Genomic DNA, 21,899 nt, shown 5'->3' on the forward strand with positions numbered 1-21,899 from the left:
AAGAGAGCATCATGTGGGTCTCTTGGTGCCTTTGAGGGCTGGAGCATGAGTCAGCTCTCTGACTCTGAGAACAGTTTTTCAGGGAGGAATGAGCCACCAGTGTTTCATGGAGGGCAGAAGATAGTCACACCCAGCCCTGCAATGATGCCTCAAGTCCCTGAATGCTGAATCATTCGGTCACCAGGATGGAAACCTCCCCACCACCCTAAGATGTCTCTGAGCCCCATAGTCTGTTGCCTGCCTGTTTCCTGAGAGGGACACTCCCACTGTTCATGACTATGGCCATCATTCCATGGTACCCTAAGGTCCCAGCCTGTGAAGTTGAGATCTCCATTTATGTAGGACAACTTCAGTAAAAGGAGGAAAGTCCTAAGGGTGATCCTGTTCCAGGGTCATAAGAGTAGCTGAAACACATACATCTCATACCAGAGTCCAAGTGGAAGGTTTTTATTCCACCTTTTGTCAGATCCCAGCCAAAGAGAGTAACTACAGAGATAAGGAATTAGATGCATCATTAGGTCAGCTAATCAAGGTGAGCAGTTCCATCCACCCCAGGCTGGCCTCACACTGATGCACTGGCCATAGCTGCACTGTATGCGGCTAATGGAACGGGCTCTTTCTCACACACACATCAGTCAGCAGGAAAGGATAACTTTTTCCTAACCCCATGACAGACCGCTGTTGAAGCTTCAATAAAGGAAGAAGCCACCAGGGAACTCACCAGGCACTGGCTTCCAGCTTACTCTAAGCACCAGAAGAACTTTTAATTATTTCAAGGTTCAAATTGTCACGGATCTTCAGGGACACCAAATGGTCAAAGCAGAAAATAAGGCCTTTTTGCTAATTTCAATGGCTGGACAGTGGGGTTCAAATGATTGGGTCCTTTATAAGAGTTACATCTTTAGCTTAGGGCATGAGTTTACCAGCAGTGAGTCATGTATCCGAGGTGTTTCCCTTTTTCCTAATGTTTGATTTAGCTCCATTTGAAAATACCTCAGTGGTAGACTGCTTGCCTAGCAAGCAGGAAGCCATAGGTTCAATTCCCAGCATGTGTGTGTGTGTGTGTGTGTACACCCTTCTTCCCTTCCTCCTTTCCCTCCCTCCCTCCCTTCCTCCTTCCCTCCCTCCCTTCCTCCCTCCAACACATTTATCTCAACAAAGGTATTACTGCTGAATTCCTCATTGCCTCTTAAGTTCTGCGTTTGGCAGTAAAGAACCAGCATTTTAGGAAGAAGTGGGGCAAAACACAAGAGGCTGGTTGTGACTATCTTTTTTCCTTACAGTTTTTCTGATCAGATTTTTAAACATGAGTTGTTTTCCTTTATAAAATCTTCTTAAGTTATTTCCTATTCTTTTTTAAATTCAATATGAATCTTCTCTGCTTTGCCATGTGTATTCATGTAGAGTGACCTCTCTATGGATCACAGAAGGTAAACCCTGGAGGTGCTCGCATGAGAGCGGGTGATGTTTCTGTCTTGGCTGCCCAGATCCCCTTCCAGCACTACTGAGTTCAGAACTACAGTCACACGGGTAAGTTCGTCAAGACAAAGACTGGCGCTTTCTGTGCTTGAACCCACCTGTAAGATAACTTGAGGCTTATGAACTCCACAAGATTTAGACAGGGAGAGAATTTAAAAAAACAAAACAATAGGGCTGAAGAGATGGCTCATCAGTTAAGAGCACTGACTGCTCCCGAAGGTCCCAAGTTCAATTCCTAGCAACCACAAGGTGGCTCACAACCATCTGCAATGGGATCAGATGCCCTCTTCTGGCACGCAGGTGTACATGCAGATAGAGCATACATAATAAAATAAATAAATCTTAAAATGCTTTTAAGAAACAAAACAACGAAAAGGATAAACATCATTAGTGAAATGTTTACCCTGCAGACTTTAGCCACTTGCCAAAGACTGTACTTTGTTGAGCCAAAAGATTTAGAGCGGAGGGAGTACATACGGGGGAGGGGGCTTTAATGTTTTACAAGCAGGAGGAGGCTAACAATCTGGTTAGTCAGCAAGCATGAATCCTCATTAATGTCTTCATCCAAACCCATTCTCTCCACACAGCTGTGAAAATATAAATTCACTGGCCTGTTCTGACCAACACACCCAGAAACAAAAAAATATGAAGCCAAAGAACTAATTAGCTGAATAACACAGGCCAGCAATCCACAGAGAGGACTGTTTGGCAACACACTATAGGCCGAGCTAATACAGTTGTTCTTTGGACCGCCATGGAAACTCAAAACTGCAGGTAGGTATTCAAGTCATTCATATAAAATTGGTTAGTATATGCAGGTTACATATTCACCCCTGCATATACTTTTAACCACCTCTGATATGCTTATAAAAAGATAAAGAGATATAAGATATGTCCTATGGGGGTATCGTGAGATATGGGGGAAGAGGATATCTCAACAAGCCCATGCCCAGGCAACCCTGAGGGACCAGCCATAGTATAGTAGTATAGAATAGAGTTTATTCATGAAGGGGAGTTAAGAGGGTAGTAGAAGCAGAGAAAGGCAGAGAGAGGGAGAGAGAGTAGAGAAGTAGAGGCCAGGCATGGCCATGAGCGTGGAAAAGGGGGAAAGGAAGAGGGGAGAAAGAGCCCAAGAGAGCAAGAAAGAAGCAAGAGATCAAGAGGAGAGAGAGAGAGAGACAGAGAGACAGAGACAGAGAGACAGAGACAGAGAGACAGAGACAGAGAGACAGAGACAGAGAGAGACAGAGACAGAGAGAGACAGAGACAGAGAGAGACAGAGAGACAGAGAGAGACAGAGACAGAGAAGAGGGGCAAGCAGCCCCTTTTATAGTGGGTCCGCCCTACCTGGTTGTTGCCAGGTAACTGTGGGGTGGAGTTTAGACAGAAAGCTAACAACCTCTAGATTACTTATAGCAACTAATATGATGTCAAGACTTTGTAAATAGTTTGCGGAACTGTGCTGTGTTGTGTGGGGAATAATCACCAGGAAAACAAACAAAAACAAACAAACAAACAGCTGTATGTGCTTATAAGAGGTGTGTGTGCTTATGTATGTGTTACTTGGAACTGAACCGAGGGCATCTAACATGCTAAGCAAACTCTACACTACTAAGCTAAATCCTCAGGCTTTTCTCTTTTTTGTATTTATTTTGACATGGGGGTCTCACAAAGTGGCCTTGAACTTGCAATACTTCTGCCTCAGGCTCCTGAGTACTTGGGGTTGTAGATCTATGGCCTGGCTAAATATTTGCGGGTAGGTAAGGAAGGAGGCAGTGGTTACTGGAATTTAAACTCAGGGCTTTTTATATAATAGGCAATCACTCTCTCACTACTACATTACAGTACTAGCAATTTTTTTCTCAAATACTTTCAATTTGTATTGAAATTGTGATCAACGGATGCAAAGCTAGCAGCTATGGAGAGTCATCTGAACATTAGAGTTCATACTGCTGTAAATTTCCTTGAGAGGCCACCGAAGAACAGGACAAGATGGAAATGAGTCCGCCACCAAGTAAGAAACTAAAGGTCAGGAGGACAGGAGAACTCACTGCTTTCAGCATTGTGCTAAGGATAAAATCTCACTGTAGTGTGACCTACAATAGCACCTTTGTGCCTGGTTCACTTGAAAGGTAATTAGGACCTGTCAATCACTTATGGATCTCAAGTCATCATTTAAATGTGGGCTGACCCTAGAGTCGTTTTCCAACCATGTCATTGTCCTTGTTTTCTATGCTTTTGGAATTAGGTTTGTATTACATAGACAACAGAGCACAGGGGTCTTACAACCTGACTGAGCAGCCAGGAGGAATAAGCATGAAACAACTGGAAAACAACGGGATTGTATAGCTGGTGTTGGTACCGGGCCCTCCAAAACCTGTGACATCACATAGGCGACAGTGCGACTTGTACACCTGTTGCCAAGGCAACAGACACCATATTCCCAGAATCCATTGGGCTCACCTTTACCTGTAACCACGGCACCATCTGTATATATGAGAGGAACACCCCTCTCCCCTTCCCCTTTTCTCTTTCCACCACCACCTTTGCCCTTTCCCCTCTCAATAAATCTTGCGTTGAACTGTTTGGCCTGGTGTGGTCTTTCTGGAACCGCCGCAGCCCAGTGGAGTACCGCACCTTCAAAAGAAGGGCGCAATTCACAAGACCCAAGGCACATGAATATATTTCAGCTGTACCAACTTTGATAAGCATTTCCACCAGACTCTAAAGAAGAAGACATGGAGAAAAGACTATACTTTAGGGGAAACCAGTGACTTTCTGAAACGGTGCTGCGTGCATGTCGTCAACGGGCTCTCCTTTACAGAATCCTTACCACAAAAACAGGAAAGACAGCCCCGGCCCAGCTATAACATAAGTTCCAATAAAAATGTTCACAGCCCCTAGGAGGGCCGTTGATGAGACAAAGGAAAGAGACATTCCTGAGCCTACTCTAACAGAGTAATGACCACTCCTAGTCTCCGGAGACAAAGCTGGGAGGAGACAGTTAACCAGCGGGGGTGAGGGGGTGGGAGGGGGGTGGGAGGGGTGGGGGGGAAGGGGAGAGAGTGTATCCTGACCTTCAAAGGTGTTTAGAAGCTGCAGCCCAACAGCCTCAGGGTAAGGAGAACAGGAAGGAAGTATCTGTTGCTAATCACCCTAAAACTCACAGCCAATACAAACCTCCTTGGGATCTGTCCTCATTTAGATAATAAAGAAGTGTGAAGAACTGTAAAGTGAGAGTTGTAGAAACAGTTTCCCAGAGGGAATACCTGAAGGAAGCAGGAAGGATGGAACAGGTGATGGGGTGATGGTGCTGCAATCCAGTAATCTCAGAACTTGTTAGAAACAGAAAATCAGGAGTTCAAAGCCAGCATTGGCTAGATAGTAAGTTCAGGACCAGAGTGGACTACATGAAAGAAAGAAAAGAAGAAGAAAAAGAAAGGACAAAAGGGTAAAGTATATAGCGATGTCGTCAGCAATGCAGATCAGTCCAGAGAAGATCACCTGGCTGTGTATGGTTAAAGAGAGAAAACCGTGTAAAAAATTCAGAGGACCTGGGAACTTGGATGAGAATTTAAAAGGAAGAAGGAGGAGGGGGGGGAAGAAGAAGAAGAAGAAGAAGAAGAAGAAGAAGAAGAAGAAGAAGAAGAAGAAGAAGAAGAAGAAGAAGATTCTCATTCTTCTAATGTAGAAATTTAGCATTTCTTTAATTGTGAACTTTTACAACAAAGTTCGATAGAAACAGAAGTAACTGATCTTATCACCAATAAAAATAACACAGATTTTTCACATCACGTCATGGTCATGGTGGATATCCTACAATCTTGTAGCCTTTTAGGGTGACTGCCTATCTTCATTTGCTCAGATTAGAGGGATTTCCTAGAACAAGAGGCTATCACATTGCTAGGTAGCAATGGCCAGTGTGGTAAGAAAGATGCACTTAAATTACCATCTCACAACTTCAAAATCATCTTAAATCTCATAAATGCAAATCAACATAAGTTTCTCCTTTACTGATATTTTCTATTGCATTTGGTGCATTTAAAGTGTTATTTTGCATCTGTAGACTTCTTTGAAGAGGAAGGTACACAGCACACACACACACACACACACACACACACACAGTCTAAGGGAGAAGAGAGGAAAGACCTTTGATTGTAAAGTGGATGCTTCAAAATTTAAGCTCCTTCAGGCCAGTAAAGCAAAAGGCCACAGTGGATCATGAAACACAAAAAAAGACTTAGGAATGCATCTCCAAAGCCAATGGATAAAGCCATTTTCTGTCATTAGAAACATCTCTAATTTCTCCACTCCCTACATAGGCCTGTGTGTATCGTATGGCCCATATCGCTGCTGAGCCAACTCAGACTTGAGACCTATAAATTGGAACGTCTACATCCCAATAACTACAAACGACTCCTGTAAGAATCATATTTTGACAGATCTTGCTTTATCTTTTCCATTAATTAAAGCAATTTAAATAGAGAATGGTAAATCAAGTTTAATCAAATTAATGAAAACAGGTAGATCTGTAATCTCAAGATTCAGGAGGATCACAAGTTCAAGGACAAGCTAGACCGTGCACATTGTAAGTTCCGGGCCTATAGTGTACGACCCTCTATCCAAAACTCCTAAAGGAGGGTGAAGGAAAGGAGAAAAAAATAAAACATAAAAAAGTTGATAGAAAGAAACCCAAACTCTTACCAGACACCACTGGGCTTCAGACAGACTTGGCCTCCCACTTTGCCTTGTGTCCATTGTTGACAGAGGCCCCGTTACATTCCCACAAGGCCATGTGAGACCAGCTTTCTTCTGATCGACATAATTCCAAGCAACTGGCCCAATATGGCCAGAAGGCAGAGTTCTCATGATCGCTCGCGTCCCAGTATACACAGACTTCTTAACCTCCCTGTCATTTTTACAAAACCTTCGGACTAGTAAAGTGGACCGCTCCTTTTTGCTTTTTAAAATATCGTCCACGTCTTCACAATTATCAGAGAAATCCTCCAAAGGGCTCAGAAAAGTCTTGGCAGCAGAACCATGAGCAAAGCGGTCCTCGCAAAAGCCACCGCCTGAGGCGTCGTCTTCGTAGTCGTCCGCGGCCTTTGGGCAGGAGCTTTCAAAGCACAGGTATTCATTGCGCAGCGAGGTACAATGGTCACACTTCAGCTGCCCATTCTTGCTACCACAGGCTCTTGTCAACTCCACCAGTTTACAAGTATACGCCATGCAATTTTTATTTTGCTGCCCCCCAGGAAGAGAAACACAATTTGCACAGTCATCCAAAATTAATTTTTCTGACAGGGTATGAAAAGCATCCGACATTGTCCTATCAGCTTCGTAATGGAAATGAAATACCGCCGTGTTGCCATCAGAGTGAGGTCCGCGGGACTCCAGGATCCCAGGCTGATTTCCCAACGGGCTCACGTCCATGGGAGAGTCCTCCATCTCCAGCTGGATTCCAGGGAACGCCTTCCTTTCCAGTGGAGAAGGAATTCCAGGCTGCAAACACAGGTCTTCTTCTGTGACCGAGTCACAGGCTCGCCAGTGGCTTTGCACTAGGCTGTTGCAGTTCACCGCGTGGTTTTTCGCGGAATCCGGTTCAGTTCCCTCCCAGCACTTTTCGTTGTGATTCTCATCGCTGACGAGCCGCCCCCTCGCTATCGAGAAGACATTGGACAAATCGCTTCTAGAAGACTCTTCCTCAGGTTTGTTCCACTGTGAGAGGGTGCGAGGGATGCGCGCATCCTGCCTGCCAGTGCGAGCCTTCGGAATAGCGGCTTCTGAGACCTTTTCACTCCTCTCTTCTGCCACTGACTGGGCAGAAGCCACTTTCCTTTGAGTCACAGGGATGAGGACGGAGGAAGCGGCCATTTCTTCGGACGTCATCTTGACCAGCGTCCTTCAACTACTCTTTTGTGTTCCCTTCCCTGGTGATCATGTCCAGACAACAGATAATCTTAGATAATTCCAGTCTCTGTGAGAAGCAGGTTGACAGTTCCTTTCATCCAGGTATATTAAGAGCCAAGCAAAACTTTCCAGTTGTAATTTCCTACAAGAACAGTTTGTTTTACACCAGTGTTTCAAAAACAACGGGTCCGTTTTCTTTTCTCTTGTTGCCTGAAGCTAAAAAAATTTTTTAGAAGGATTTTGTTCAGGATCACATTCTGAGACTTGTGGTTTATTGTCAATGTGCAATGATTTAAAAAATCCAGCTTGAGTGTTTTCCGTTCCCTGTAAGAAAAGAGATAAATGTCAAACATCATGGCATTAAATAGGTTTTCAAAATCGAGTTGATAACTTTAAGTTGATGAAAAATATAGGTCAATTCTGAGGAGAGAGTTTTGCGATCAAAAAGTTAGTTTGAATATTTTAAGCATTTATCATTTTGGCTTGATGATACAGAACTTCTACTTCCAGCAAAGATGGAGTACAAAAATCATATTTATCCTCGTGGGTTAAATAAAGTCTAAGCAGGAAGAAAAAGAAAAAGAATAGTTTTCACAGGATAAAAAGTAGAACAAAATGTTGATATCTGAAGCAAAAGACAAATAAATTGAGCACAGGTGTAAATACCTGAGCTCACTGCTTAGAGAGTTCTCAGGCCCAAATAGAACCCAATAGTACAATAGTACATGAGTGTGGGATGTGTGTGTGTGTGTGTGTGTGTGTGTGCATAAAAGAGAAAAAAGCTAGAACTTCAGAAATACCAAAAACAGTAGAGACATAAGACAAGAGTTACAAAGGTAAGACTATATATTCTCATCAGAAACAATTCAAGCAAGGAGAGAATAAAGTAAGAAAAGAATTATTAAGCAGAATTCAATAGCAAAGAAATGTCTTCAGCAAATGAAGATGAAGTAAGACCTTTTTCAGACATATAATTCTAGAAGAGTTGAACTATAGAAAGTAATAATGAAAGACCTTTGTGCAGAAGAAAAATTCTAGATATGTCTGTCTATAAAGAAGCAGAAAGCCTAAATGTAGTAAATACGTGCATGATTTTTGTTTCATTTTTGTAATCACTTAGCAAGATAACTGATCACTTAAAGCAAAAGTAGTGACTGTGTTGTGGAATTTCTAACAAACATTGAACTGGCTGGGCAGATCAAAGGTCAAGAGGAAGGACCTGGAACAGTAATTTTATAAGTTTTTTTTCCCCCAGAAACAATGGTAACTCAATCGGTGGGTGCAACAACTAAAATCCTAACTCATGAGCCTTTATTAAATCTCAATCCTCCTGTGGCGAATCCTAAGGGATGCGCAGCTGAAACCAGGAGACACTCATAACCTTGTCCTCATGCCGTCCCCGTACAGAAGCCCCTAACTCTCCTGCCTCCTCTTTTCCTACAAGATTATTTATTTCTACATGAGGCATTATATGATTATTTAAAGACAGACTAAAGGTATACACTCTGATCACATAGAAGAAAAGCATTACAAGCAAAATCATTAATAATTCAGTTAGTTAATTTTAAACATTTACAAAACCAAAAGGTAAACAAAGAAGATATGAGACCAAAAAAAAAAAAAATAAGGAAAGAAATTAACCGTGGATTTAAATATTCCAAAATGCATCTTTAGTCAATATTTCTGCCCCTCCCCTCTCACAAACTGCACACTTAAAGAAAATATCCCTTTGGTTTCGTTGAAATAAGAAAATTATTCATTGGAATGTAAAAAGACATAAAAGACTTTGATTTATGAAGGTGTAGTATTTTAAATGGTTTAGCTAATTTAACAGCTTCGTCCATTTTTATTTAACCAAATTGAACTGCTTCCTTGTGATGCATATTATTCTGTGGAGTAGACAACCAGCACCTGCTGCAACCTTAACAGAGTCAAGCAAACTCCCATGGGAAGAAGGAGGGATTCTGGGAGTAGTCATGGGGCTCTGGCTCAGCTACTGCTGAATCCCCTCCCTCCCACCAATGGTATGTGAAGGTATCATCTTGAGAAACGCTCCTCACTCCTCCGGCCTCAGTCAAGGCTTCCAGTAATTACAGCTGCAGCCAGCATCTGCAACCTCATAAGCAACCCTCAACAACCGATAGTGGTGATGCATGCCTTTAATCCCAGGACTCAGGAGGCAGAGGCAGGCAGATCTCTGTGGGTTTGAGTCTAGCCTGGTCTATACAGTGAGTTCCAGGACAGCCAGGGCTATGTGAATAAACCTTGTCTTGAAAAATTAAAAAGGGAGAGAAGGAGAGGGAAAAGGGAGGAGGAGAGATAGACCCTGAATCATTTGAGGCCTCTCCCAAATTCCTACCCAGAGTTAAACGGAATACTATATGTTCATTGTTTTTCACCATAAATTTTATTGTATTTATTGTATCAGTATATCAACAGATAATACAAGTAAATTCTGTTCTCTATGCTTGGGAAACTGGAAATCAAGGCCTAGAAAAGCTGAATCAAGGAAGGGTGGAGGACTCAAATCTCAGAAGCCTAACTCTGGAAGCTTTTCCTAATCACTGTGCTGTTTTCTCTCTCATCCAGTCTGAGAACTCATGGTTTCAGGTTCTGTTGTTTATAGACATGCGGCTGCTGGGAGTAGCCTTTCTTTAATTTGAGTTTGTTTCAGAAGGCTGGAGATTGTAGACAGTGCACTGAAGCAATGATCTTTGTTTTGCTTCCAGCTGTAGTCAGGAATGAGAAACATCGCGGGGAACTGACTCCTTAGCCTTGGCTCCATCTCAGGATAGTCCTTTTTTTTTTTTCAACAAATGCTTACTGAGTACAAAATTAAATGAGGCAAGCATCTCGCCCTTGATTTCTTTATGAGCTAATAAATGACCAGTCAAGGTATGTAACAAACAAGGCTGTGCCAACTCTGAAGAAGAATACCAAAAACAGATGGTGGGCATGAGGCAAGATTAGCTTTCACAGTGGGTCTCCTGGAAATGATAACTGGACTGCATTATTTAAGACAAGCAGGAGTCAGCAAAATGATGAGGTGGAATGCACCTTCAGAGAAGAGCATTGGGAAGGGAAATGCACAAAGGCAGCCAAACACAAACACTGGAACCTCTGGACGATATCGTATAGTCAGGACTTGGGTTTCCCTCCTGCAAAACAGAAATAAAATTACCTTCAAAAGTAAGGTTGTGAATGAAATGCTTTGAAAGATACCAAGACAGGCGGTATGTCTGTTATTCTGTATGATTCACAAGAAAAGACAGTCAAAGATAAGTGGCTATGCTGTGACAGGGACAAGGCGTAGAATTTACTCTCAATAAACAATTCACCAGGTCTCCCTAGGTTTTGTTTCTTTTTTATAAATGGAATCAACTCCTTGAAATATCAGTTTTATGACCATCAATGAATTCTCATGCTTAAATTATCCTTTCCACATTTATAATATTATAAAGAAACACATATGTTACATAAATATCAAAAGTGGATAGCCAACCAACAACTATTGATTTCAATCTAGACCTTCCTGGGCAGTCCTGGATTGAGTTTAAAAGAAATGGGCAAATAACGTTAGAATTAAAGTTACAGTGAGCATTACGTTATTGTCTAAACAACATTAGAAGCATCAGTGTGAACCAAACAGCTTTGAAAGGCAAAAGGATGTAAAATGAGATTAATTGCTCTTCTTAGGTGGACATACTTATGAGGGAGACTGGAAAACAGACCACCCCGGGAGAGTTCAAAGACTGTATGGCCTAAGGATATGTAATATGGGGAAGCGTGTCAAGGTAGTATGTCTAAGCTAGAGAGTTATTGAGGGTAGACAGTATAATTAGGAGGATGAATAACCAAAAGACAGAGCTATGGAGATCCAAGCCGTGTTGGGAGTCATAGACAAAGCATTAAGATCAGAAAACCAGATAATAGGTATAAAGAATTGGGGAGTGACACTCGGGAAGCTTTTAGCATCATAATAGGAGCACATCAGCCAGGAATAATGGTATCACTAAAATGGGGGGGGGGTGTTAAAACTACTATACCCTAAGGCCCAAAGCTGGCCTGCCACCAGACTTTATAAATAAAGTTTTATTGCAGCAATGCAATTACATCTGCTCATTTATGTCATATCTATGTCTGGTTTTACGTTGTAACTGTGGAGCTGGGAGTTGTGACACAGACCACGTGTTACACAAAGCCAAAAAATATTTGCCATCTGGCCCTTTATAAAAGAGGCTCACCACCACCACCACCACCACCCCCTGTGCCAGACAGATGATGAGAGGATGAGACGCACGTTTAGAGCCAGAAAATGAAGTGGGAGTCCTGACTGATGTCTGCGCCTATCTGAAGTCTCAAGATGAATAAAAGGCTCATTCCATATTGTCTCAAGTGGCAGGATAAGGGCCAGAGCATAAGAATTATTAAGAAGAAAGTCTTCAGTCAACCTAGTAAAGATTTCCCTGCCTTGCAGAGCTGTCAAAGGTAGTATGTCTAAGCTAGAGAGTTATTGAGGGTAGACAGTAGGATTAGGAGGATGAATAACCAAAAGACAGAGCTATGGAGATCCAAAGGGAAAACTATCTTGAGTAGTGGTCTTCTTTAGATGTTGCCTGAGGGATTTCAATAGAGTAGCAACAGTCATCATTGATGGAGCCCAAAATATGCTCAAGAGATTGAGTGAATGGTAGCTGTCTATCAAATTTAATTATAAAACCAATGGCTATTACTTAACAAAACATGAACTGTATGGAAAACATGTATTATCTCATTTAATATTTACAACAGCACAGTATCACTTGGGTGACAGAGACTCCTACTCATGGTCCTCTCCCTCTCTGGAAATCTGTGCTTATGATTATCCTCAATAACCTGATCTCTGAATTTCAGGGCAGGGTTATGGCTATCCTTTATAACTAAATGTGGCCATGTGACTATGTTGCAACTAATGAGATATAAGCAAAAGTGGTTTGCAACTTCTGATAAATGCCCTTGAAGGTACAGGGGGTGCCCGTCTCCAGCCCCCACCCCTTATTCTTCTACGCTACTCTGAAGAAAGACACGATGGCTGGATCTGAGACAGCAATCTTAGTGATGAGATGCACATGAGAATTTAATGAAGTATGTTACAGACTTGTATGAAAATGGCATTACGAAAGCAAGCACCACGTACAACAAATATACACCAATAAATAAATAATAAATAAGCCTTAGTTATCAGAAAACAGTTTTTGCACCTGCTACAGTATGCATAGTTCAGATGGTTCTTGACCAGAAGACTAGCAATGATTTGACAGATGGAGGATTTGAGTTGGGACTTTACAGAAAGATAGCAATTATTTATAGCCAAGGAGACTTTGCCTAGAGGGAACAGCATACTTAACAACAGATAAGGGAGGGGGAATGTCCAGTGCAGAGCTGAGAGCTTGTCTGAGGTTTTATCCTGCCAACAACAGTGAAAACTGCTCGTGGATTTTACCACCATGAGAAAGAAGTGCTAAGGCAACCGTGAACGCTAGTCACGGAATTTAGCAGTCTCACTTACATCTTTAAACATAAAGGGTTTTACTGAGCTGCTGGAGTATCTGTGGATGACCGCCAGCCAACCAGGGGATGGCTGTTTACTTATACATTATCTTCCCTCAGACCCACTATGCAAAGAGATTAAAGAAGGAATTTGTGTTCTCACGAGTCTGTCCTCCCTGACTCCCTGGCACGTGCACTCGGGCCACGTGGGTACAATGTGCACATGCCCACACACAAACACTGGATGGTACAAGTCAGTCCCCTCTGCTGCTTTGCCCAAGTGTCTGCAACTCCACTCCCTCCTGACCTCCTTTCTCTGAACTATTACGATGGAAATTCCATAACTCACAGGAAATAAAGCTTTGAAACCTTCCCCCAAGGCGCATTCATCTGGGTCCTTGTCCAAGACCACAAAGGTTTAACCCCTCATAGCTTTAACTTTCTCCATTAGAAATCTTTCAGAGTCTGAAACGTCAGGCTTAAGACTCCAAAGACCCTAGGCACCTCAACTTTAAGTTCTGTGTGTGTTTGGCATGGGGAGTTGGCTGACATTGATGAGAATGCTACAGAAGCAGTTTTCAACTTATACCTTCATAAAATTGGCAAAATACTACTACTACTACCACTACCACTACCACTACCACTACTACTACTAATAATCATAAAATAATAATGATGAGGATGATGATGATGATGGAGGTTCACAAAATGTTGCCCATATCCAATTAAGTCTCGGTTGTAAGAGTCATAAGGAAAGAAAGACATTCTGGTAATACAGTCATCTCCTCAGAAATAATAAGAACTCTAAGCCTCCAGATTGAAGTCAAAAAAAGAGGGGCAGTATTTTGATGCCACACTGCTCATGAGACTCATCTCTGTCCGTTGGAATATGGCCCATTATACCCCAACACACACAAGGTTAACTCACCAGATTACAGACCCAAGCAGAAAGTCCACAAGGTAAAACTAAAACTTCTAGGAGGAAGTTGTTTTTTTTTTTTTTAATGTCTTCATGACGTTAAGACACAGATCATTTTCTCAGGACAGAAAAACCACTAACCATAAAGAAGAGGAAAAGATGAAATGGTCTTAGTCAGAACTTAAAACTCCTACCTTTCAAAAACACTAAAAAGGGAAAAGGAAGAGAGTTTTCAAAATAGATTTACCTGGAGAAGATCTTGTGGTCTGAATGCTTTCATTATTGTTTATTTATACATACACAATGTGTTCTGATCAAAATCACTCCGCACTTCCTCCCCTCCGAGTCCTCTGAGAACCAGCCCTCACATCTTCCTTCTAACTTCTGGTACATTTTTTTTAACCCACAGAGTCCAGATAGTGATGCTGTTGTGTGCATGTATATAGGGCCATCTACTAGAGCATGAGTAACCTACAAAGGGCCATATCCGAAAAGAAAACTCCCTCCTGCTGTACTTCAGTAGCCACAAACTGCTGCATCAATAATTTTTTAGGAATGACTATAACCTGGAGCTGAAGAGATGGCTCGGTGATCAAGAGAGTTCGATGATCTGCAAAAGGACCTAATCCGTTCCCAGGATCCACACCAGGCAGTTCACAACTGCCTGTGACTCCAGCAAGAGAGAAGTCAGGACCTTCTCTGGCCTCCGTGTTTGTACCCACCACCTTTCAGGTTTTCAATAGTCATATGAGTTAGTGACCCCTCTACTAGACAGCTTGGGTACACAGAACATTTTCGAGATGGTATCAAGTTCTATAGGCCAATGCTGTTGCAAACGTGCAAAGTTGAGCTGTGGAGATAGAATCCACCTGAGGGGCTGAGGGCAGGGAATAAAGTGGAAGGATTCCAAGTGGAATTCTCTGAGAAGGACCGAAAATACCTGTTTTGTGTTTTGTTTGAGATATGCTCTTGCTATGTACACTAGGCGGTCCTCCATCTGCAGTAGTCCTCCATCTGCAGTAGTCCTCCATCTCCAGTGTTCCTCCATCTGCAGTGGTCCTCCATCTCCAGTGGTCCTCCATCTGCAGTGGTCCTCCATCTGCAGTGTTCTTCCATCTCCAGTGGTCCTCCATCTGCAGTGGTCCTCCATCTGCAGTGGTCCTCCATCTGCAGTGGTCCTCCATCTGCAGTGGTCCTCCATCTGCAGTGGCCTTCCCTCTGCAGTGGTCCTCCATCTGCAGTGTTCTTCCATCTCCAGTGTTCCTCCATCTGCAGTGGTCCTCCATCTCCAGTGGTCCTCCATCTGCAGTGGTCTTCCATCTGCAGTGGTCCTCCATCTGCAGTGGTCCTCCATCTGCAGTGGCCCTCCATCTGCAGTGGTCCTCCATCTGCAATAGTCCTCCATCTCCAGTGGTCCTCCATCTCCAGTGGTCCTCCATCTGCAGTGGTCCTCCATCTGCAGTGGCCCTCCATCTCCAGTGGTCCTCCATCCACAACAGTCCTCTTGCCTCAAGGCTCCCAAGACGCTTAGAATGCAGTTAAAGCTTAAAACTGTCTCCATTCTGATTAATGTGGAAGCTACACGGGCACATAATTCCCAACTCTCTGCAATTTCTGAGCATCTCAAACTGCATTTCCATTCCACTTGCTCCCTCAGCTGTCAGACTTTGAATGATGTCTCACCATTCTGTCTTTTGAATGATGACTATTTGCTGCTGTACACAAACACCATGACCTATACCATCCATAGAAGATATCATTAATTAGGGGCTTGCGTATAGTTTCAGAAGGTGAGTCTCTGACCGCCATAGCAGGGAGCATTGCAGCAAGCAGGCAGGTGTGGTGCTGGAGCAGAACGAAGAACTTACATCCTGATCCACAAGTTGGAGACAGAAAGAGAGAAAGACTAGCCTGGCCTGAACATTTGAGACCTCACAGCCCATTCCCAGCCGACACGCCTCCTCTGACTAGGGCACAACTCCTAGTCCTTCCCAAACAGTTCCATCATCTAGGGACCATGCATTCACATCTACGAGTCTATGGAGGACATTCTTATTCAAACCACCAGAAACAGCAAGCAACCTGTTCAACTATAATGATATACTGCTCAGATTTTTAAAGACTCACACAACAGGCTTCAGAGCCTGACCCTACCACTTGCTTAACAGACAAATCTTGGACAGCTCAGATTCACTAAGCCTTGGTATTTTCATCTGTAAAATTGGGGGAAAATTGCTTCTCATGTAAGCCTCAAAAAAAAAATGGTGTCCTTTCTTCTCATCACAATGACCACTTTCTGGAATTATCACATGCATCCTGACATGGAGTTGTGTCTATTTCACTTAAATCATTCCCTAGCACTATAATTAAAAGGCTCAATAAATAGTTGCTCACTTACTTCTGTGTGTAGATCATTCATTTCCTAAGATATAATCATTGTCCTTAACCTATATAGTAGCGCAGCCCAATTATTCTGAAAATTCTATGGAAAGGGTCCCACACCACCTGACAAGAAGGGGTACAACCCCTGTATACAGGATGATCTTAAATTACTATATAGTTATAAACAAAATGAGAGCCATAAGATACCAAATATTAAAGTCTCGACTGCCTAAGTATGGGGGTTATTCAGTTCAACAATGTATATACGGTCTGTGACTATTTGTGTGTATAGCTTGCAATTTTAAACACACAGCTAGGACTGGTGGAAATCAGCATGGACTGAAGTCAACAGGGAAGACCTCTCAGAGACAGTGCCATGCATTTAGACAGGGCTACCTTAATGAGGAAGGCTGGGGTAAAAATAGTTCAGTAGAGTGGAATGCCAGTCATTTCTTACAGTGGAGACAGAAGGTTCTGGGCTGGCTTTAGCCTGTGTTTACCATGATGCTCTTTCAGATCATGATCTCAGCGGGGCCAGCAGAACTCTTCAGGCACTGGACAGTTCTCATTCCTAGGTAAGACAGCACATTTTGGAAAGCCAGACATGAAGGGGAGTAAAAAGCAGGAAGGACCCAAAACTGCTGCCTTAAGGGTCCTGCATTACATGTCCTGTGCATCTTAATCATGAACTTCCCCAGCAGCCAACTGCCACCACTTCCCTGGCATAACTGCAGTCTCCTATTGCGAGCAGCTATTAATTAATTGACAGGTAGCGTCAACACACCCGTTTGTTGAATGTTTCCCCAAGCCAGTCTTCTTACAAGTCATTCTTCAATTACTCTGAGTGTTTTCCAGAGAATTAAAAATACATGTGATGAAAACGCAGCCTGGGGAGGAGATAAACTCAATAGAACTACCCTTCTCTAGCACACTCTCACGTTACAGCATCTCAGTAAGGTGATCCCTATTTCATCCAAAGAAAGTGTGAACTGGCTTCTGCAAACGCTTCTTCACGGCTGTGCCTACTGCACCCTCTTCTGTGGGTCCCCCATGGGTGATGCCTAGGCTATATACTTCATCATTACACCGAACTAGATATTTTCCAGATTAAATAACCCTCCAGTCTCATGGGAGTTCTCCTACAAAGCCCTGGCAGATGGTATTAACCCACATATTTCATGTATTACATGGTCATTTCTAGCCATGTTCTTCTTCAAACCCATAGTCTACTTAACACTAGCACCAGTGAAGGCACTGAGGGGCCCTCTAGTCAACAAGCTAAAAAAAATTGCCCCTGCAGCTCACGGATGCCACCGATGACCTCAAATGCTGGGTGGATGCCCGGGCCAACAGCTGACTCAAACAGTTGATGTCATTCACATGGCTTGTTTTGAAAGTAGAGTTCAAAATGCAAATAGAACACCTAGTTAAAACTCAAAGTTCATTTCAGCTATGCCTCATAGATGACAGACAACACTATTCAGACCTGTTACCTGACTGGGGAAGATGAGCAGGCAACGACTTTTTTTATCATTTTGCTTGGGGTTCCTTGTTTGTTCATCTTTGGGCTAATACTTTGGCACTTCTGCCATTTTTCAAGATGGTGTAATCCCAAGGTAAATATACAGAGAGCTGTTGGCGGAGTCCACAGTCTGAAGCCAGCTAGCTTCTCCAGCCTCTGCTACCAGCTCTCAGGTCCTTCCCAAGGCTCCAACAGTAGTAGGAGACAGGGGGAGCTGTGATCTACCAAGTCATAGTGCTTGGCTGTGTTGGCTCCTCTCCGAGTTACCTGGGTTGTGATGGGAAGACTAGGCTCCCGATATGGGAAGTGTGGGGAATGTGGTTTGCTTTCAGCACCACTATGCCATTATTTCAAATAGCAGCTGTGACTCTACAATGCTGGGGATTGTATTCTTCTAAAGGCAAGCCTTTAAAAAGCTATTATAACACATTTCACACTAACTTCTTACCCAAAAAAAGAAAAAAGAAAGAAGAAAGAAACTTACATAAATTATAAAAGTAGTGCATGTTTATTGCAGAGATTTAGACAACAAAAACTGTTATAGGTAAAAGAAAAGATGCCAGCATTAATCCTAATTATATCTCCCTTCTATTATTTCCCCTTAAATAAAAACATTTGATTCCTAGGTATGGTAGTAAATAATGCCATACCATTTGCTAAAAGAATACTTTGAAGGCATAATTAAATCCACACAGACACCAACAATTTGTTGTTGTTGTCCTTTTGCTTCTGCTGCTGCTGCTGTTGTTGTTGTTGTTGTTGTTGTTTTGAGAGACAGTTTCTCTCTGTACCCCTGGCTGTCCTGAAACTGACTCTAATAGACCAGGCTGGCCTCATACTAAGAGATCCACCTGCCTCTGCCTCCTGAGTGCTGCCATGCGTGACCACTGCTTGGTAACAACTTCTCTACCAAATTTATCAGTGCCCTTTTGAAGAGTAGAATATCATGGAACGATCCCACTGCCTTGCATCCCTAAAGCAAAGGCTCCCTTGTTTTCTGTTTGTAAACACTGCTTCCTTTTTGAAGTTATAAAAGGCTCCCATCATTTTTATGAGCACACTGAACAACCAACAGTTATAATTTGTTCATTCATTCACTCATTCAAACAATGGGGGGGGGGGGCGTTAAGTTTGGGACATAGTTTTTTTGTATGGCCCAAACTGGTCCCAAAGTAATCCCCTCAAGGGAACCTCCTGCCTCCATGCAAGGAAGCTAAGACTAAAGTTGTACCCAGCCATGCGACTGACTAACAAATATATTTTAAATAATATGTGTCAGACTGTATAAGAGGAAATGAGTACAAATGTTCCATAAAAGTGCTCTGATGGGGCCTGGGCCAATGGCTTAGTTGGTAAGGCTCTTGCTGAGGACAAGAGTTGAACCCCCAGTATGCATGTAAAAAGCTGGGTGTGGTAGCATGTACTCACAATCCAATCCTGAGGAGGCAGAGACTGGCAGATTGTTGGGACTCATTGGTCGGCTAGCTTAGGCTAATTGGTAAGCCCAATTCCCAGTTATAGACCCAGTCTTTGGGGGGAAAAAAGAGTTGGTCAGTGGCTGTGACACTTGAGGTTGAGCTCTGGCCTCCGTATACACCTACATGTAAATGTACACACACACACACACACACACACACACACACACACACACTCACACACTCACAAGTACTCTAATGGTTTAACTGGTCTTTATCAAAGACGTATTTGTTAGGCTTAGATGACATGTCATATTAAATTAGGATGTGAAGCCACATTTGAAGCTGATCTGATCAAGGTCACCCTGTCCAATCTACCAATCAATAGACACTCGCTTCACTCAGAGTGACCCAGCCCCAATTCCCACAAACCTGGTCTCGTGACTTCTTCTGTGTCCTGTACATCACCCTGAAGCCTCTCCATTTTCCTTCCTGCCAAGCTACATTCTACCAAGGTTTCTGGCCAGAGTCTATATGAGCATCACTCTGAAACGATCTCAGGATCCAAACATCTACAACACTCTCAGACAACTCCGAAGGCTCTTGTTCCCCAGTAAGAACTTAGTAACTGTCCAGGACTAGAGCCAGCACCCCATTTAGCTCATCACTTCCCACAGCCCAGCAACACGCACACCACTAGTAGTTACTTTGTTCTTCCTCGCAGGAACCCCTCTACCTGAACCCACCTCTAGAAAGGCATTTAAGAAAAGCACTCTGGGAGAAGCAGTTGTCTTCAAGGGTGAAGTGCATGCTAGGCTGCCCATGCCAGTGGATTGCCACACACCTATGAGTATAAGATGAACTTAACCATGAAGGAAAAACAAAATAAACAACAAAAAACAAACAGGACATGAAGTTGGGAGGGGTGGGAGGGTGGTTTCAGGGGGAGGGGAGTGGTTAAGAGATGAATGCAATCAAAAGACATCATGTGTATGTATGAATTTCTCAAAGAATAAACATGTATCCTTCAAAGGCCACCCAGAGACTGCCCAGCTGGAGATCCATCCCATACACAATCACCAAACCGGGACACTCTTGTGGATGCTGGGAAGTGCTTGCTGACAGGAGCCTGATATAGCTGTCTCCTAAGAGGCTCTGCTAGAGCCTGACAAATACAGAGGCGGATGCTTGAAGCCAACCATTGGACTGAGCGTGTGGTTCTCTGTGAAAGAGTTGGAGAAGGTACTCAAGGAGCTGAGGGGGTTTGGAGGCCCATGGGGGGAGCAACAGTGTCAACTGGCCAGACCCCCCCAGAGCTCCCTGGGGACTGGACTACCAACCAAAGAATACACATGGAGGGACTCATGGTTCCCGTCGCATAAGTGGCAGAGGATGGCCTTGTTGGACATCAATGGGAGGAGAGGACCTTGGGCCTAAGGGTGTTCAATGCCCCCAGTGTAGGAGAATGCCAGGGAGGGAAGACAGGAGTGGGTGGGTGGGGGAGCACCCTCATAGAAGCAGGGGGAGGGAAATGGGATAGGGGGTTTCCAAAGGGTAGACCTAGAAAGGGGAAAAAATTGAAATATAAAGAAACTATCCATAAAAAAAAAATGTATCCTTCAAAACAGACAGCACTCTATCCCCTGTGCTGAAAGCATATCATGGTTTCTACAGTGACAGTTTGGAGTGAGAGATTTGGGTCTAGTTTCCTACTCTTCGTGTGACTAACAGCTCTTCAATCATTCATTGAAGAGGCTACATTTTCTCCAATGTATGCTTTTTTTTAAAAACAGATTTTTCTGGGGATTAGATGGCTATAGATGGGTGGGTTTATCCTGAGTCCTCAACTCTAATCTGTTGATCTATGTGTTTATTTCTGTGCCAGTACCATGCTGGTTATGTTACTATAACATCATAGTGTAATTTAAGATCAGGTGCTGTGATACTTCTCTGCTTAGGACTGAGTGCTTTGACTATTCACTGTCCTTGGTGATCCCACATAAAATTTGGGGTTGTCATGTCAAATTCTGTGAAGAAAGTCATGGAGACTTTTTATGGGGATCACACTGAATCTGTAGATTGCTTTTGATAATATGGCCCTATTTACAATATTATGCTAATCCCTATTCATCAGAAGTCTTTCTATAGTCTTAATAAATCAATGAACCAAATAAACAGTTATCAAAGGAAGAAATACAGACATTTTCAAATAAACATTTGAAAATCTGTACAATATCCTTAATTACCAGGAAAATGCAAATTTAACACAACACTGAGATTCTACTTCCTTCCAGTCAGAATGGCTATCACTAAGAAAACCAACAACAGTCTAGGAAGATGGTCCTGAGGACAAACGACTTGTGGGTGAATATAAGGACCTAAATTCAGATCTGAAGTGCCCAAGTAAAGAGCACTGTGTGGTCATCAAAGACAACTATTTATTTTAGCACTGGGGAAGTGAAGACAGAAAAACCCTCAGGGCTAACTGGCTGGAGAATCTAACAAATAGATAAGCTTTAGATTCCGTGAGAAACTGTTTCAAAAAAAATAACATGGAGAATATATCTACATGCATATCTACACATACACACACACTCATACACACACATACTCATACTCACACAATGCGGTGTTCTGAATGAGAAATGTCTCCCACAGGTTCATGTATTTGAACATTTGGTCCCCGCTTAGTGGCCACTGTTTGGGAAGGTGTTTGTGGAGCCTTACTGGAGGTGTGCCACTG

General features: G+C 42.9%; 1 protein-coding gene across 1 annotated transcript in view; it reads right to left on the reverse strand.

The window, feature by feature from the left end:
* Window positions 1-21,899, reverse strand: part of Plce1 (phospholipase C epsilon 1) — a 299,093-nt gene that overhangs the window by 253,163 nt on the left and 24,031 nt on the right. Inside the window, exon 2 of the mRNA XM_052186474.1 lies at window positions 6,184-7,713. Coding sequence (XP_052042434.1) covers window positions 6,184-7,368 — 1,185 coding nt within the window. The 5' untranslated portion in view covers window positions 7,369-7,713. The remainder of the gene's footprint in view (window positions 1-6,183; window positions 7,714-21,899) is intronic.

The sequence above is a fragment of the Apodemus sylvaticus genome, chromosome 1 (assembly GCF_947179515.1).
Source record: "Apodemus sylvaticus chromosome 1, mApoSyl1.1, whole genome shotgun sequence".
In the NCBI taxonomy this organism is placed as follows: domain Eukaryota; kingdom Metazoa; phylum Chordata; class Mammalia; order Rodentia; family Muridae; genus Apodemus; species Apodemus sylvaticus.